Source organism: Nicotiana tomentosiformis, chromosome 9, assembly GCF_000390325.3.
Source record: "Nicotiana tomentosiformis chromosome 9, ASM39032v3, whole genome shotgun sequence".
Classification (NCBI taxonomy): Eukaryota; Viridiplantae; Streptophyta; class Magnoliopsida; order Solanales; family Solanaceae; genus Nicotiana; species Nicotiana tomentosiformis.
In genome coordinates, this window is record NC_090820.1 from 17,061,979 (window position 1) to 17,081,341 (window position 19,363).

A 19,363-nucleotide genomic window follows, 5' to 3' on the forward strand; every position below is an offset into this window, starting at 1 on the left:
AATAATATATACAAGAAAATATAAAATATAACTAAGAATCCCTGCAGTCAAAATATTCTTTTGCTATTATGGACAGCTGGATTGTAAAGCACTTGACATAATCTCCTTCAAGGATAGAGTTGTCATTTCACACTCCCATTATATTTGGAAACAAAATACTACTCCACTTTAAATATTTCAAAGAATACTTTTGTACTTTGTGAGTACTAAATCATTATCTTCTCTTTTATGTTTCCCGACAGTGATGAATGTCGATTGAATTCACTAATTAACTTCATACTTTGAAATCAAGTCTTAGTCTTTTATCCTTTCTTCAACAGCTTATTCCTCGAAAGAAAAAAAAGATTCTAATTATATTATGAGTTTCCTACTACTTTATTTTAGTGTTTTATACTTTATTCCAATTGTTGAAAATAACAGAGAAAAATGTAATAGCACCTTAATTGTGCCTAAATAATAAGAAGAGAAAAATAAAATAAATTCCACTAACCTACATGGCTCTTTCCGCACATATCGTAGAAGCAGCGGCTAATTTGAAAAACAGTTATTAAACGTGACAACCAATCCCTTCTCTCTTCTCTTAATTTCCATCTTTGACCACTCTACTAACAATTAATTCTAATTAAAAAAATTAGTATATCTCATTCCTCATAAATAAGATATGTAACTGAAAAAATACACACAACATCATCTGACCTGCAATCTTATTGTTCCACATCTAAACATTAAAATCCCAGGTTCTTGTTTTTTTTTTAATCATTCCTGTTATACTTATGTTTTTTGACATGTTATCAAATTTGTCTTTTTTCAGTTTTTCCCTTGTTCTCTTGATCTGATTTTTCAGCTATCAGTATTTACATACAAAACCATTCGGCTATTGGGAAAACGTCAATATACTTCTAATGCCGAATCAAGACTAACTAGGATAGGAATTAAAAGATGAAATTGTTCGTTTGGAAATTTTCCAAAAATGTAATCATAGGTTCTTCTCTCTATCGGAACAACAGGGCTGTTATGTTTATCAATAAACTTGTCCAAGAAATAAAATATTACCAAGGTATATCTTTTTTTATCAGAGGTTGAATGGAAAGAAGAATTAGGACAAGAATTGGGATATATTCGGGGAAACAAAAAATTAGATGTGGATTGCAGGGAAGGGGAGCGTTGGAGCAACGATCAAGTTGTCTCCGTGTAGGTCACGGGTTCGAGCCGTGAAATAAGCTTCTAATACTTGCATCAGAGTAAGCGGCCAACATCACACACTCTTGGGGTACGGCCATTTCCTGGACCCTGCATGAACGCGGGTGCTTTGTGCACCGGGATGCCCTTTTATTACAGGGATTTTGATGAAACAATATTTTTAGGAGTTGTTTATTTACATCCTTTGTGTTGTATATGAAACATCACTTCTCTATAGAAACTGGCAATCCAATTTGCTTGATTCAAAAAAAAAAAATCTGTATAATCATTTTCATTCATAGGTTTACTGGCATATTCTGCAGTCTAATTTTGCTACTCTTTTTTTTTTTTTTTTGGTTATCTGTATTCTCAATGGTAAATGATAGGAACCTTTGTGTTTTTATGTGCAGAAAAATAGGTAAATATGGAGGGAACATTGTTTTCCCCAGCTTTGGAAGGAATGAAGCATGTCAAGTCTGAACATGGGGAGCTGATGACTAAGCCTTTCTTGGAAGTTTGCAAACTCGTATTGCCAATTCTAGGTTCAAAACTTTTCTCTAAAATTGTCATGATTATTACTCTGTGATTTTGATTTCATTGAGCCGAGGGTCTTTCAGGAATAACATATCTGCCTTCACAAGGGAGGGGTTAGGTCTGCGTACAGATTACCCTCCCCAAACTCCACTTATGGGATTACACTGAGTATGTTATTGTTGTTGTTGTTGTTACACTTTTAGTATTGAAGCCAATTTCTTTTACTAGAAAATATTACATGATAAAGTTGTTGTCATGTGACTAGGAGGTTACGGGTTCGAGTCGTGTAAACAGCCTCTTGCAGAAATGCTGGGTAAGGCGGCGTACAATAGACCCTTGTGGTCCGGCCTTTCCCCGGACCCCGCGTATAGCGTGAGCTCAGTGCACCGAGCTGCCCTTTACAAAATATTGCATGATGTTCGTATCTTCACCACCTTAACAACCTTTTGTGCTCAACTGATGCATATTTGGATTCTCATACATAGATGTATTGTGTTATCTAAAGTTTTTTAACAAATTGAATTCATTTGACACCCTATGATGCCAGATAAATTTGGAGCTGCTATGACTGTGGTTAAATCTGACATCAATGGAAATATATCGGTGAGTTAGTCATTTCTTTATTTCTTCTGCTTAAATATTACAAATATCGCAACTTGTGTTGCAGATTTCATGTGTAATAGTATCATTCAGAATTTTTCTATTAGAAAATCTCTTATGTAACCTTATACTTATGCAAAATTTGAGATATCTGACATTGTTCCTAATTGCGAATACTCAACGCTTGTTTCCTTACAGAGGTTAGAATCCAAGTATAACGATAACACGTCGAGATTCAACTACTTGTACAGTTTCGTACAGGCAGAAGTCGAGATAAAGACTGCTAAATCTTCATCTAGCTGTACCAATGGTTTGCTATGGTTAACAAGGTACGCGATTGCTTTTCCATCCTCGTTATGTAATCCTTTATCTTTGGTGCATAACAAGTTTGCATTTTGGTTATTTGATGAACAAACTCTGCTTACATAATGTGTTAAGATAAGTCAGACTAATCGATCATTCTGCTAACGCTGCAGAGCCATGGACTTCATAGTGGTGCTATTTCACAATTTAGTTCAGCATCAAGATTGGTCAATGTCCCAAGCTTGCAACGATTCTTACGCCAAGACATTGAAGAAATGGCACGGATGGCTTGCTAGTTCAAGCTTTACGGTATTTACTTCACTGTCTTTTCAGTCTAAAATTGATCTAACAACAGGATTTCAAAAGAAAATGGCATGAAAGATTAATTCAACTAGCCAAAGACTTCATCTGATAAATATGTTAATCTCTTATATGAGAAACTGTACTGTAAATTTGGTCTTCTGAACCTGTAAAAAGTGCTAACGTGTTTCTAAATGTGAACCAAAGGTTGCGATAAAGCTTGCTCCAGATAGGAAAAAGTTCATGGAGGTTATAGGTGGCAACGGTGACATCTATGGTGATATGGAAAAGTTTTGTACGACGTTTTCACCTATACTTCAGCAAATCCACAAATTTCTGGTATGATATTAATATTCTTTGCAAGTTTTCAAACAAAATTACGGTTGTCTTAAATTTGTGAATGATGCATTGGTCTTTTGTGCAGGCTAGTGTTGGCTTGGACGGTATGAAAGCTTCATGATCAACTTCTCCAGTTTCAGCATTCTGAAGTTCTAAAGTGTAGATCTTCACTATATTTGTTGATTCTATTTTCATTTTGTCCCAATTTTTCAACAGCATTGTTACTTCTCCCAAATTTTCACTACATCTGTTGCTTTTATATTCATTTTTCGTCCCGCTAAAGTTTTATGATATTTTCTGGCCAGCGTCTTACTCCTCTACTGCTGCTTCTTTTTGACATATCATGCATCACCAGACTCATTTTGCTCTCTTGTTTTCTCAATCTTTTTACCTATAGTTTGTGTGTGTGTGTGTGTGTGTGTGTGTGTGTGCAAGCGCAATCATATGAGAGTTCAGTTATGATAAATACAAGCTATCGATTAAGTTTGGAAGTGTTTAATGATTCACTTTATTGGAATACTTGCACAAATCTCATGTGCCTTCAATCAGCTACCTCAATATCTCTAAGTAGAGTACATGAATCTCATGTCACTATTTGTTTGGATTTTAGCCATCCAAGTCTTCTATGGTTCTTCCTTTCTCTATTTTCCCTTCCTCTTGGGGTGCGACCAATAAGATATTAAAAGGAAGTAGGAATTAAAGCATGAAAAGCCCATACATTTGAAAACATACAGTACCATGAACAATTTGAGTTTTACACAGACAAAAAAAAAAAAAAAAAAGCCTGTTGCACAAGGCATCCGCGTTCACGCAGGGTTCAAGGAACTTCCGCACCCAAAGGGGTATGATGTAGACAGTATATGCTAGTACCAGCATTAATAGCTGCTTCCACGGCTCGAACCCAAGACCTATAGGTCACACGAAGACAACTTTACAGAAAAAATAGTATTAAAATATCGGAGGGCCACACAACAAGGGAAGAGTTACAGTAAAAAAACTGGACATTATTTGCTCAAACTAAAAGTGTAAGGTCAACATTGTTTGTTGCACCATACTGGCGGCTGAGAATAGGGGAAGACTGAGCAGACTTTTAACTGTAAAGATGATCAAGAAGGGAGGGGAGGGTTTAACTATGTAGACTCAACAATCAATTTTCTGTTGTGTTAATCAAACTCAAGTCTGAATTACTAAGTAAATCCCATACAAGTACATATGCAATGTACTCGAGCAAAATATCAGAATGTCGCGTGAGATTACATACACGATTCACACAAAATCAGACGAGAATATCAACTAACAGTTATTAATATATCTTTTGACAGTAACAAAAGGTGTTCGACTGAGATGTTCTCCTACTTTGGGAGAAAGTCCAGTAGCTACTTCTTTGATAACTGACTGTGGAGTTAATGGACCAGTAGGGTTGAAGTTCTCCTTTGAATCATAAGAGCTCTTAAACATTCTTGTCTGATTTACTGATGCCTTTTTTATAGTCTCGGGATAAACTGATGGCGAAAGATCCTTAGAGAAACCTACTGATGGAGTATGAAAATCTTTTGCAGCTCCGATTGTCTTAACTGTAGGTGATGAGAAATCAGCATCTTTAACATTCTTCTCTGCAGGTTTCACTGGACTTACACTATGCTGAGTAAGCTCTCTATAATTTCCACATAGTGTGAAAATGTTCTCAATAAGCACTTTTCTAGAAGGTGCTGCACCTATACAAACATCACTGTCCTTTGATAAATCACTGAAATGATGATCAGGAGCTGGAATCAAACAACTCATGTCATGATTGAGCAGACCCGAACATATTCTTTTTTCCTCAATGACCTCCTTCTGCACCTCCCCTTCACCATCACCTTCTTCGTCCTCCTCAAATACAGTGCTCAGGCTCGCTTTATTGGCGAAATGTGGCAAGCCAAGATTGACAGCAGGATCTTCAACTTCTCCTGAATTGCTTATGTTGGGATAAGCCAAGATTGTTTGGAAAGTGCTACCACCTTCAGGTTTATATACTAGTACATCACGCTTTCCAGTATCCATATCAATTGATCTGTCCAAATCCATAGATTTTACCATTCCTGCAGCATCTTCAGAGTAAATATCCTGTAACCTTTTCGCGAAAGTATTTACCTCCACTTGTACTGATGATCCACTTTCAGCCCTAGAGCGGCAAAGCTCAGCTTCCATCTCCTCCAAGCGCCTCCGTAGCATTTCAAATTCTTGTTGCTGCTGGAACATTCTTTCTTCCATCTTCCTCCTTTCCATTTCAACAATTTCATTTGCCATTTTCTGACATTCTTGTATCCTCTTTTCCAACTCACTCTTCAACATCTGAGTTCGCTCGTTCACTTTAACATTGATCTCCTCCTCAGTTATCTCCGTCCCCTTTCCTTGTACTAACTCAAGTTTGGTCCTTAATGTAGCAATTTCCTCTTCTTTCCTCATAAGCTCTTTCTGAGCTTCATTACGCTCTTTCTCTTTCAGGTTGTTCTCCATCTGAAGCTTGTAGATAAACTGGTCCATAACGGCAATCCTTGATCCCAAAATAACTGCCGATGAGGAAGAATCTTCTGCACCTTTCTCTTTCAATGGCGTATGAGGGCCACGGACAATACATTTAGCTTTGGCGCCATACTCTAGAGTAGAGATTGTCTTGTGGAGTTCTTTAGGATCCGGGCTCGCACACAATATCATGAGAATTTTGGACTTGTCATCCTCAAAAGAATCCTACATCAAATTTAGTTGAATCAACTTCAGCAAGTCTATGAACAAATTCTAAAAAGCAATCTGCCCATACTATATATATGGTATATACACAAAATTTACCTGTAGGAGCATGGTTAACTTGCTATCTCTAAACGGAACATGAGAATCACCATTAGCAATCGATTCAACAACCCTCTTCAATGCAATGTTTCCCTGGTTTATTTTCGCAGTCTGCAAGATTTAATACCAGTAAGATAACAATTATATCTAAAAGATGATCATATATATTTTGAGGTACTTTAAAAGGAAATCAGATATGAACTCTTTTACCTGCATTTTTGCCTCCAAACCAGTTTGACCAGCTTGTTCAATATTCTCAGAACCAGCCATGTCCACAAGCATTAGTCGCCCTCCAACTGTTGGAACGTCGAGGATTATCTGTACAATGACATTTAGCCGCGTTTAGTGAAATTGAAGACGAATAACTAGAAATAAAACGAACTTATTTCAATGAAAATGTGATTAAACATAAACTACCATGCAGTGGCTCCGAGAGCTCCTCTCGTTACACAGGGTGCTCTTTACGATTCTTCTCTTCTCCACTTTCTGGATCTCTTTCGATATCTTTATAGCTTCAGTTCCCGAGATAAAAGTTGCATTTTTTGCTTTTTTACAAATAACTTCCAGCTTCACCTGCAAAGGTAAAAGACAGGACCAACATTGTATAGACATAAAAATCAGTAAGCAAAGTCATACCTACTTTCTCATTTTTTAAGTTTCACATGATAACCCTACATCATCTCCTAACGGACTGAAGTTACTAACTTCTGACTATAAACGTCTGTTAGTTATAGATCAACGATGAAAACGAGACCTCATTCTCATTGACATTTTCTGTGTAGGTCTTTTCCTTCCATAGTCATGATGTTATGGATTGGGGCAATGTATATCGAGCGAGTTTAGGTGAAGCACTAGAAAGTCACTGACATTTTGGTATTTAACAAGACCATTACTATCTCAAGTCAGGTGGAGGTTATACTAAGGAGGAGACATAAAGTGGATTTATGTGAGATAAAAATACTAAACTACATTGAGCAAATATCACTTAAATAACAACAAGCACATCTGTATATCACAAATTATAGAAAGTCAACCGGAATTCCTGTTGACGTGAAAACTTAACAATAAAAACCCTTAATAATGGCTGCTACAAATTCAAGTACATCAACTAGCACATTTAGAATACAAATAAACAACAGCTATAATGTTAAGATTCTCACACAACAATTATAATGTTAAGGTTCAGTCAGTTCAATAGCAGAATCAATGATACAGAACTAAACATGTTATACTACAATCTCAGAAACACATGAATAAAAGAAAAAACTACATTCAAAAATATCAGATAAGATACTACTAGTCTATGTCTCCATATATCCACAGCAGTACATCTACTATCAAAAATTTACCAGAAGAATAATCTGTTTTTACCTTAGAAGAACTGGCCTTGGACCAACCAAAACCAAATCCTCCACCACTATTAGTCGACGATAACAAATTATAAGTTTCCTTAGCATTTCGGAGTTTAACAAGACCACTACTATCCCAAGTCAGGTGGGGGATATACTTAAATAACAACAAGCACATCTATATAGCACAAATTGTAGAAAGTCAATCGGAATTGCTATTACAATCAAACCTCTCTATAACAGCCTCGTTTGTTCCAATATTTTTTGGCTGCTATAGTTAAATGTTGTTATAGAGGACGTATATTATAACATAACATAAAAATTGGTTCCGAGCAAACTTAGCTTTTATAGTGAATGCATATTATAGAGAGATGTTGTTACAGAGAGGTTTGACTGTAACATGAAAACTTAAACTATAAATACCTTAATAATGGCTGCTATAAATCTAAGTACATCAGCTAGCACATTTAGAATACAAATAAACACAGCTATCATGTGAAGAAATGAGCAAAACTCTTCTCAAACCACAGCTATTATACAGAACTAAACATGTTATACTAAAATTTCAGAAACATATCAAATACAAAAACAAGCTATTAATTTATCCACAGCAGAGCATCAACTATCAAAAATTGCCAGAAGAAAAATCTATTTTTACCTTAGAAGCACTGGCCTTGGACCAACCAAAACCAAATCCACCACCAGTATTATTCGTCGATAACAAATCATAAATTTCCTCATTATATATCTCCAAAACAGTAACCTGAACAAATGTGCCAACACCAACTTTCTCACTATTTTCATCACCCAATATATCCTTCAATGACCTATACACAATACCAGGCTGCTTAACACTTCCAAACATTGTATGACTTTTACCAGCACCAGTTGGTCCATACATCATAATTGTGCATTTATCACCTAATTTCACACCATCAATTCTTGACTCCACAAATTTCTTATAAAACTCATCAAGATCCTCTTCTTCAGACAACGACACGCCATCAAGTGTAAAATCTCTATACCCTATGTCAGTCCTAACGCGTAAGGACCGATAATCAAAATTTACTTGTAATGCTGATAAAGATTTGTCCTTTTTATTATCAGGGTAATCGCGAATACGGCCTATAACCTCAACCGGGTGCTCTGGAGGTGGCCCTTCTTTTGCTGTTGTAGTGAAGTTTAAACGATGTTTTGATTGTGGGGTTCTTGAATTAACAACATGGGGTTGATTCAATTTTGATAATGGAGATGGGGTTATTTGATTCTTTGGTGTAGGAGCCATTGAAGAAGTAAAAGAGGAGAAAGAACCCCAGAATTCAAGAAAAGATTCAAACCTTGAAATGGGGTTTCTTTTGATTGAAGTTTTCTTAAAATGTAAAGATTTTACTGACCAAGATTGAGGGATTTTTTTCAGTCACTGATTGGATTCAAATTTAGATATTTTTGGGAGAGATAGGAGAGCTAAAAATGGAAAAATGGTTTGAAAGTTCAAATTTAAGAGGCTAGCTTATGCTCTAAATCTGCAACCGGGTAGAGTAACGGCTAGTTTCAATTTTTACTGGGCTTGGATCGGTATTTACCTAATTGGCCCAGCCCGAGTCGAGTACTACCATTTACCTCTCTTTAAGGGATTTGTAGTCGTACCATATATTTGTGTCACCTTTTAACATGTACCATATTTTTAAAAATTATTAATTTGGTAGCCAGTTGACAAAAAATCCGTAATAATATGACAATTATACCCCTAATAGTATTAGCATTAGCATGCTACTTTGGAGATGACCTCATTCGCATTAGCATACTGTAAAACAAGCCCTGATAAACGTAGCAGCATGCTAACGTTTGGAGATGACGTTGTTTTACAGTACCAGAGGTTATTCATTAGCATGCGAGATGGTGTAAAACTTCAGTCAATTACAGTAGCAGCTGAAGTTGTTTTACATTGAAGCTAAAACTTCATGCTAATGCATGCTGGAGTTATTTATCCTGCAGTCAACAGTTTTGTCATGAGTTTTATCCAAAACTTCAGTCTAAACATGCTGAAGTTATTTAGTTCATTTGCTAAAATTTCAGACTAAACATGCTAAAGTTATTTAGTTCATTTGCTAAAACTTCAGTTTAAACATGCTGAAGTTATTTAGTTCATTTGTGAAAACTTCACACTAAACATGCTTAAGTTTTTGTCTTGCAATATGTAATTTTCTAATGAGTTTTTGCTAATGCATGCTGAAATTATTTAGTTCATTTGTTAAAACTTCAGACTAAACATGCTTAAGTTATTTAGTTCATTTGCTAAAATTTCAAACTAAGCATGCTTAAGTTATTTAGTTTATTTGCTAAAATTTCAGACTAAACATGCTTAAGTTATTTAGTTCATTTGCTAAAATTTCAGACTAAATATGCTTAAGTTATTTAGTTCATTTGCTAAAATTTCAGACTAAACATGCTAAAGTTATTTAGTTCATTTGCGAAAACTTCAGACTAAACATGCTTAAGTTTTTGTCTTGCAATATGTAATTTTCTAATGAGTTTTTGCTAATGCATGCTGAAGTTATTTAGTTCATTTGCTAAAACTTCAAACTAAACATGCTTAAATTATTTAGTTCATTTGCTAAAATTTCAGACTTATCATGCTTAAGTTATTTAGTTTATTTGCTAAAATTTCAGACTAAACATGCTTAAGTTATTTAGTTCATTTGCTAAAATTTCATGCCAAAACATGTTGAAGTATTGTCCTGCAGTCTACAGTTTTGTCAATAGTCCTGAAGGGCAAAATCGTCTTTTTAAAACAGTTTTAACAAAAAAAAAATGGGTACGGATACAAACGGAAAAACAAAATGAATATAAGTCAAAAGGGGGCGACCAAATAGGACGCCTCATGCAATTTCTATCCTCTCTTTTCCCTTCTAACCTTTTTTTCTTTGCAGCTTGATAAATATAGTAATTAAACATTAAACAGCATGATTCTAATATTCTAAATCTTTTATTCTTCTCTTTTGTGTTTTTCGTTTTTAAGTTTTACACGAAGATGAAGAGGAGAAGGAGAAGAGACGGTAGAGACAAAAAGGGCAAAGGAGAAAGAAGGTTGTATTTATACATGCATTTAAATTAATGAGGAATAGTTTAGTAAATAATAAAGTTGAACAAATACATAAGATCTATATAGTCAATTTGACCTAACTTAATTGAGGTGTAGATCAAATATTTCTTTTAATTTTAAAAAAAGATGCTTTGTGCACAAGAGTCTTCTAAACTAGAGAGCTAGAAGCGGATTCAGAATTTGAGTTTTATAGGTTTGTATCGCGAACTCGAGTTAAATATACAATAATAACTGATTTTACTATCAAATATTTATAAATATTTAATGAATTTCTTAATACTCCTTCCGTTCACGTTTAGTTATCCACTTTCGACTGTTCACACCCCTAAAGAAATAATAATTATAGTATGTATTTTACCTTATAACCCCTCGTAATGATAGTATTTCAATGAGTCTCGAAAAATAATTTTGGAAATGAGTAATTAATGATAAGGGTAAGACGAGAAAAAAAGTTTGCCTTTCTCTTGATTTGCTAAAATGGACAAATAAAAATAAAAATATATTTTTAATATAATAGACAAGTAAAAGTGAACGAAAAAAGTATATACTAGTATATAAGGTCTAAGCAAAAGTTATTCAATTCCCGAGAACTCTGTAGCTTATGCTACACCGCAATCGGGTAGAGTTCTGATTTGAAATTGATTTTTGACAAATGGGTGGGGGAGGATTTGGGTCACTTAAAGTCTTAAAATGCATTTGAAAGTGAAAGCTTGAAGAGGCTACAAGCGTGTTCAATAACAACAACAACAACCCAGTATAATCTCACAAGTGGGGTTTAGGAAGGATAGTGTGTACGCAGACTTTACCCCTACCCTTGGGTAGAAAGACTATTTCCGATAGACCCTCGGTACAAAAAGATGAAAAGCAACAATAGAATAATAACAACATAACCAGGAAGATAGTGCCAACGAGCTAAGAATCAGAAAATATACATGGAAAAGCAATATCAATAATCAGTGCAGTGACAAGGTCCTAGAAAATAGTACGAGCACAACATGTACCACTAGCATACTAAAACACGACATTGACCGACTAGACTTACACACAGCACGGAGCAGAAAAACGCTCACTACCTACCAACCTACAACTCTAATGCTCTCCCTCCATACCTTCCTATCGAGGGTCATATCCTCGGTGAGCTGGAGTCACGCCATGTCCTGCCTGATCACCTCTCCCCAATACTTCTTTGGCCGCCCTTTACCTCTCCTCATACCTGTCAGAGCCAACCGCTCTCACCTCCTAACCGGGGCATCTAGACTTCTCCTTTGCACGTGCCCGAACCATCTAAGTTTCACTTCCCGCATTTTATCTTCCATGGGAGCCACACCCACCCTTGCTCGAATATCTTCATTCTTAATCTTATCCAAACTCGTGTGCCCGCACATCCACTTCAACATCCTCATTTATGCTACTTTCATCTTCTGGATATGGGTCATCATGACTGGTCAATATTCTACCACATACAACATGGCCAGTCTTACCACCGCTCTATAGAACTTGCTTTTAAGTTCCGAGGGCACCTTCTTGTCACACAAAACGCCAGATGCTAACCTCCATTTCATCCAACCTGTCCCTATACGGTGCGTGATATCCTCGTCGATCTCCCCGTTCCCCTGGATAATCGGCCCAAGGTACTTAAAACTTCCTTTCTTAGAAATGACTTGTGAATCAAGCCTCACGTCGTTGTCCACTGCCCCCGTGACTTCGTTGAACTTGCACTCCAAGTACTCAGTTTTAGTCCTACTCAACTTGAAACCTTTAAACTCAAGGGTTTGTCTCCAAACCTCCAGCCTCTCGTCAACACCTGCTCGCGTCTCATCAATCAAAACTATATCATTCGCAAAGAACATACACCGTATTTTCCTGTAGGTCGTTGCTCATATATGTGCTTTAAAATATTTTCAGAATCTTTTAACATAGACAGTAGGTGAAACATAAATGAAAAAATTTAATTTCACCTGACATAAAGAGAGCGTAAAGCAATAAACAACCAAAATGTTGAAATATTTATCCTCCCACAAAGAAAGGTACACTGGGAAATTAATAAATTAGGAGATAGGAGTACTTTTTTTTCTTTCAAATAACTTACATTTTATGCCTTCTTTAGTTAAGGTTTAGTATTCTTTTAGACAATATTTAGTTGAAGTTATTAAATAAAGTATTTGAAAGTTAGATATTTTTGCATTACATAAGAGTAACACCGGCAAAGAGAAAGTTATGGTCCTCTAATGAAGTTTTTTTATAAGAACTTCAAAATATTGCTAAACGATCCACACAACAGATAGAAAGAAAAAAAAGTTAAGATAATTACATGCTTCTCTTTCTCTTATGTAGAACTTCCAAAGATTTTGAGATGTCATATCACAGAAATCTATTTTCTTTTAACCAAAACGACAAAATTAGAAACGTGTAGTGACACATATAAATAATGGGCAAGTCACACTTTGATTCATAATTCACTACACATATTTTCTAATTGCTACAGAATTAAGACGATATATGTGGCAAATGACACTCTAAGGGAAAAGGCTCAAGTACTTTCTTAGATTTAAGCCGGATTTTCAGTTGTAGATTCGATATTAACGAAAGTTTTAGACATATGCGGGTGAGGGGCAGGTCAAAATAATTTTTTAAAATTTTTTTGTGGGTGCGGTGCGGGTTTGGATTTTAACTTTTTGCAAAATTATAACGTTTCAGTTATCTTTAATATTATTACAACCGATAAATATTTGCCTTTTAGTTTTGAACTTGTGATTCCTTTATGCTATGCATTGATTATTTTAGTCTCAACCTGGTTTGGTTTTTACGAGGAATACATTTCATATTGGACATTTATTTTGTTGACTGTAAATACATGTTTCTGTTATTTGCATCTCTGGGAAGAAAATATTATATTATATAATTTTTTAAGTGTTTTAAAGTCCCATATTAACTCTATATAGTTATTTTATTGAGTCAAGCAGATAATTAGTTGACTCATTTTCATGCATCTGATCTCATTACCTTGTACGATATATCTGAATCATTAGAAATGACATAATGATGTTTCAAACTAAATTCCAATATTGATGCATGTAATCGAACACTATTAAAATTTAAAACTGACAACATTCGTTAGGATTAATAGTTATTTGCTAGTTATGGCTATTCAAAATTAGACTTCCTTGGTTTGGAATTGGATTCTAATGGGAACTTTTAGATTGACAATGCGTATATGAATCCAATTGAAAAATAAAATTAAATAAGATAAAAATATGACAAATTGAAAGAAATAATAAAGGAAAACTTTTGTGGGGCGGAAGATGCAGGTAAAAATGCTATGTGGGGCGGGGCGGAGCCTGTTGAAATAAAACCCGCCCCGCACCCGTCCTGCCCCTCCCCATTGCCATCCCTACATAGACTCTTTCGCTGCTTTTGACTCTAACCATGTATGTGATGAATGGATTCCATTATGGACCGGGATGAAATCCTTGGTCTCCTTATAAGGCTTGGACAGTCCTCTTCCCTTCGAGCTAGCTTTTAGGGTGTGAGTTAGGCCCAAGGCTTATTTTGAAGGGGGTGAAAATACCCCTGGTTCATGATTGTACACGCTCCAGACTGGAGAGTGGAACCCCGAAAAAAGAATATCTGAATCTGGGCGTGGTATGATCCTTTCTGTTTGGTCTAATAACTACACATTGATTCTTTTACCTCCTTTCTAGAAATGTAGTCCGGCTGCCTTTTTTTAATCTTGTGTATCCTAGAGATAACACTGCTTAATTTCTTGCACCATCTAATAGTCGCAAAATCGAGTTTACTGTATACAGATTCAAACTTGCAGTAACATTACAACTTTGCTAGATATGGACCAGCAGAATAATGTTGAGCATATCTATACATTTGATATATTGTACATGAAATTGTAGCAACAAAATATTGTAGGAAAACTATACCTATTGCCTCCCATCTTATGAGATAACGAAAACTCTAAGCTCTCCTCTGTCTCCCCTTGTTACGCGTGTATCAGAATCAATATAGGTAACTTCAAACTCACCACTTCCTGTATTAGATGGCGGCCTGAATTGATCTGGTATCCGAGGCACCTCAAATGGTGGGAGCTGTGAAAAGTTTCCGGTTGTCTTCACTGTAGTTTTCTCGAATGTAATCTTAATCGTGGATGATCCTATTGTGGAAATATATAAACATGACATGAATCAGGAAACTGCAATAAGAGAAGCAATAATACCAAAGAAATGTTGTTGGTCCAAAAGACTATGTGAATACACAGAACCAACCTATCAGTTCAAATTTGTGGGCTAAAGTGGCAGTCAACTCAGCAGGTGGTAAAGGCCAAGGAGCACCTAATTCAAGCTCTACTATGTTGTCAAAATCCTTGCTTAGTACATCAATTCTTTGAAATACCTGATCAAACCAAATCAGTCTGTTATGCGATGGTGTATCAATAAATGAAGCTTGACATATGCAGTAATTAGAACACTCTACATTGCTCTGCAGTAAGCTAAAATTAATGGATATTGTGATCCTTATAACTGCAACAGAAAAACTAGCGAGAAATGTTCGAAAGCAAATCTTGGATATGAGGACTCCAAGAATGCAACTTCTATTCCAGAATATAATCAAGGGCTGATCTTGTCAAGGTTCTTGGTTCGTGCCACACACGCGCGCGCGCATGTGGAGGGAGAGTTGAAAATTCTTTTAAGGAATATATTTACACCAAGTCTGAACTCATTATAATGACATAGTGGGTGCACTTGTACTCCGAAATCACTAACTTTATCCACCTCAGAATATAATGCCAGTCTCTGTTCTCTCTTCATAACATGCCTATGGTAATTATAATAAATGTCGCACAACCTATTTTTGTTCTCTTTAATTCATGGTTAACCACTGTATGCATGTTTGTAACTGAGGACAGACAGATACGTGGAAACGACAGAATGAAAGGGATCCTTCTTTTATAGTTTACCTGACCAAGAGTAATGGGAAGAAGTCTTCCGGTGGGGGGTCCAGGACGACTTCCACCAAGAGTGCGACCTGAGAATGCACTGCTGTATATCAATTTCCACCTCCCTTGAAGTTTATCGAGATCAGCTGAGAGATCTACAGCTCCTGCACAGGATTCTAGCTCCTTGGCAGCAGCATCCGCCTTCTTTAGGTCTTCTTCGCTCGCAGCAAGACCTCTGTTTAGCCCAGAAACAGCACTCTGCAAGTGACCACCACATTTGTCAAGAGGAACCTGACTTGCTGTAATTAAAAAGATTAACTTCCATGGAAAAGAGAAAAAAACTTCAAACAGTATGGAGAGATGGAAAATAATCGCAATTCCTCGCAGGGACAGTTATACTTTCACGATTACGGTTCAGCCAAATATTGGACCTAGCTAAGAAAGTGCTACGTCATGGAGATAAGCATAAGCTCATAGTGACGGCAACATCAGGTGCATACATCTTTGACACCAAATCAACAACCATTCCGTTGTACTTAGATGTGCTAAACCATGACATTCTTAGCATGTAAAGCTAGTTGATTGGCAATTGAAGCGGGATAATAGGATTTTCTAGCAAAATCCACATCTTTTATTTGTCCTTAGACATTGCCATTCCAGTAGTGATTGCTGTAATCATACCAATCCAAGATCCAAATAAAGTAGAACAAAATACGTTCTAATATTCAAAATCATATCAGCTCTCCATTCATCTCAGTCTCTTGCCCTCAAAGTCTAAACAGATCCTTCAATGGTACAATGGTCGTACAATAGGCAGTAACTTCTATAATTATTACTTTTAGTTTTATTGCGAGGATGGTGCTGGATAATTTAAATGGAGAAACATGGTCAATGAGGATTAATATAGTAGTTGTTTGGGTTTGAGGCGTAGTAGTAGATGTTATTGTTGTTGCACGGGTGGTCCAAGGGACCTAGTTACTAACAGTAATCCCACCTGAATGATCATTCCTAATTGATTCATTAGCCTCCTCTGGGACTTGATTGAGCAGCATTAGTTCCTCCCCGTTTGCATGTTCCATATTTGCCAGCAAGTCAACTACTTTGTTAGCACTCGACGTGCTGCACCTTGCATTCCCATACTCTTTCTACACGGTTACAACTTACGATCCTCAACTAAGGCTAAACCTTCAGCATTTCATAGAGTGACTAATACTCATGTACATTAGTAAAAATATTTTGATAAGAATTTTTCATTTAGGAAACACATACTGATATATCATGAATTAGGGTAGAAGGTTAGTAGGTAGTCGAGCGTTCCCCTTTGTCTTTCTTAGTTCAATAGTATTATTGTTAGTATGGTATCCCTTTTATCCTTAATTTTGTTATTACCACATATCTTGTATTGTTATTACTTGCCATCAATACTCCCTTAGTTTGTTATCACGACATATCTTGTATTGTTATTACTTGCTACCAGTACTCCTGTCATCTTCTCTTTTGCATTCTTGGATTTAGTTTTCTAAATATCTTGTATGGTTATTAGTAGGTATCAGTGCTTCTTCCATCTTTTCTTAGCCGATGGTCTATCGGAAACAGTCTCTCTGCCCTTCCAGGGTAGGGGTAAGGCTGCGTACATCCTACCATCCCCGGCCCCACTTGTGGGATTACAGTGGGCTGCTGTTGTTGTATACTGATATATCATGTCTCAACACCATCAATTATTAAAACATATGCATGCATTTCCTCTTTATGTTGGAGAAAAAATTGTCGGTTTGGAGTTTCTTCTTCATTTATACTCTTCCTTTAAATTTTGTGCTAAAAGAATTTACTGGCACGATGTATTCTCTGATTCTCAAACTCAAGCATCAGCAATCACTTGGATCCTCATTCAGTTGCAAAAAGACACTAAGTTATGTTTCTTTTTTCCCTAAACATGTCCAAACCTTCGCCTAAAAGTTATCCACTTCTCCTGTCTACAGCAATTTACCAACATGGGATGTATGATCATCAGCATTGTTGACAGATATCTCTTTCGATAAGGAGAGATATCTGTCATAATAGTGCTGAGGATCATACCATGTTGTCACTGTTACGACAGATATCTCTGCAACCATAATACTCTCCAGTCTCCTAATTCATCCAGATCTAGAAGAAAAGTCAAAGCCTAGTAAGAAATTGTTGTCAAATAGACAAACAGATATGGATGCAGGTTACTACAAACCCAATTTCTACATGTCTTTTATATGACCTCATCTCAATTCTCAGGTATTAAGCATGTCTCTTCAGGGAAATTCAATTAAAGGGTAATGTTTGTGTAAAAGCATTTAACCCATCCTTAGTGTCTTTGAAGGAAAAGTGATTTTGGTGCGAGTCTGATTCCTGGTACTAGCACGCAAAGTCTGCCCTGTACTCAAATTCCAAATCCTGAATCCCAAACTAAAGTTTCAACATTTATGTATCAATTTAGGCAGCAGCAGTAGAGGTAGCTTTAGCCTTAATCTATCATTTACCTCAATCAAATTTAATTCCTCAGTGATTCGAGTTACATATGTGGTAACAATTAAGTCGAGTACCTCTTGTATAATAATGTGCTCACATTACAGACAGTCCAAAAGAGAAAACAGAAATTAAGCCAAGAAAATCAACTCAAGCCAACTACTGAACTCATTCCCCTCGAATTAAGTTTTACAACTGATTATTCCAATATTGACTGTCAATCTACCACGACGTTACCTTCACAAGATAGGGGTAAAGTACGCTTATACATTACCCTCCCATACCCTCCCATACCCCACTTGTGGGATTACTTAGCTTTGTTTTGGGATCGTCTATGGTTTAACAAGCTCACACTGGCGGAGTTCAAGCAAGTAATTAATGTTTACATGAGTTTAACTTATATGCACCATCCTATCACTTAAAAGACAACTTTATTTAATAACCATTAATTGATACCTACAGAGGCGGACTATGCAATAGGTAGAGGGGTCACCGTCACCCGTAAAGTTCGGCAAAAATTTCATACAAAGTAGTGATATATTAATAGTGGATACTCTATATACAAAGTATATTTTGGTTGAATCAAAAGTTACACCCGCGACCTTCAAATCCTGGGTCCGCCTCTGGATACCTAGCAACAATAACAACCCAGTATAATCCACTAATGGGGTCTGGGGAGGGTAGTGTGTACGCAGACCTTACCCCTCCCCTGAGGTAGAGACTTTGTTTTCGATAGACCCTCGGCTCCCTCCTTCCAAGAACTAATCACCTTGCTCTTGGGGTGTAAATAACCTGCTAGAAGGTTAAATTACATTGATGGTACAAAATTTGTTAGCCTATGTACCACAAGAGAAAATGAAATTGACTAAAATGGGACCAATAGAGCAAAGCCTATGTACCACAAAAGAGTAAGACAATAACCAACAATCAAGAAAAAGAATGAATCAAAGACAAACCCATCAAATTCAATATAAGAAAATCCATAGGGAAGTAAAAATAAAAAGATTAATTCAAAAAAAAAGGAGGGGTCCAAAAAGATTAGAGTTTTGAATTACCAATAACTTGAGTTTGAGAGATCCAATAAGTTCAGCTTTAGCTTCTTTACTACCAGGTGGCTCAATGAATGTGACCTCATCAATACCCGACTGGCAAATTACGCTTTTCTTGATATGATACTTCTTTTTCTCTAATAATCTTTGAGTATTTCTATTGCTTATTTTTGAGAAATGACAAGTTAAAGATGGTAAAGAAGATGAAGAATGATTGTGGGAAAGAGGAAGTGTAGAGTGCTGAAGTAGAGAAGCCATGGTCGAGCTTTAATTTCAGCCAATTTGGAAAGGAAATGTTTTGTGAAAAAGAAAAGGAGCGATCTTTGATTGGTGGTTG

General features: G+C 36.2%; 3 protein-coding genes across 5 annotated transcripts; 1 reads left to right on the forward strand and 2 right to left on the reverse strand.

The window, feature by feature from the left end:
* The first annotated feature begins 582 nt into the window (after positions 1-582).
* On the forward strand, positions 583-3,594 carry LOC104097051 (glycolipid transfer protein 1-like). Of its 2 annotated transcripts, none has more exons than XM_009603559.4 (7): positions 583-737; positions 1,590-1,721; positions 2,261-2,316; positions 2,512-2,642; positions 2,790-2,925; positions 3,124-3,255; positions 3,341-3,594. In XM_009603559.4, the coding sequence occupies exons 2-7, from the start codon at positions 1,604-1,606 to the stop codon at positions 3,374-3,376; spliced, it is 609 nt and encodes a 202-aa protein (XP_009601854.1). In that variant the 5' UTR covers positions 583-737; positions 1,590-1,603; the 3' UTR covers positions 3,377-3,594. The 2 variants fall into 2 exon arrangements, with proteins under 2 accessions (XP_009601854.1, XP_070042063.1); XM_070185962.1 differs by lacking the exon at positions 583-737 and adding an exon at positions 865-887.
* An 812-nt stretch (positions 3,595-4,406) lies between these two features.
* LOC104097050 (kinesin-like protein KIN-10A) lies at positions 4,407-8,927 on the reverse strand. 2 transcript variants are annotated; one of them, XM_033656362.2, is made up of 5 exons: positions 8,092-8,927; positions 6,502-6,657; positions 6,295-6,402; positions 6,085-6,195; positions 4,407-5,985 (listed from the first exon to the last, which is right to left on the reverse strand). In XM_033656362.2, exons 1-5 carry the CDS (start codon positions 8,716-8,718, stop codon positions 4,549-4,551), a joined length of 2,439 nt encoding a protein of 812 aa, XP_033512253.1. In that variant the 5' UTR covers positions 8,719-8,927; the 3' UTR covers positions 4,407-4,548. The 2 variants fall into 2 exon arrangements, with proteins under 2 accessions (XP_033512253.1, XP_070042062.1); XM_070185961.1 differs by lacking the exon at positions 8,092-8,927 and adding an exon at positions 7,456-8,031.
* A 5,385-nt stretch (positions 8,928-14,312) lies between these two features.
* On the reverse strand, positions 14,313-19,363 carry LOC104097049 (plastid-lipid-associated protein 6, chloroplastic). The gene is made up of 4 exons (XM_009603557.4): positions 19,033-19,363; positions 15,503-15,739; positions 14,811-14,937; positions 14,313-14,698 (listed from the first exon to the last, which is right to left on the reverse strand). The coding sequence occupies exons 1-4, from the start codon at positions 19,282-19,284 to the stop codon at positions 14,484-14,486; spliced, it is 831 nt and encodes a 276-aa protein (XP_009601852.1). The 5' UTR covers positions 19,285-19,363; the 3' UTR covers positions 14,313-14,483.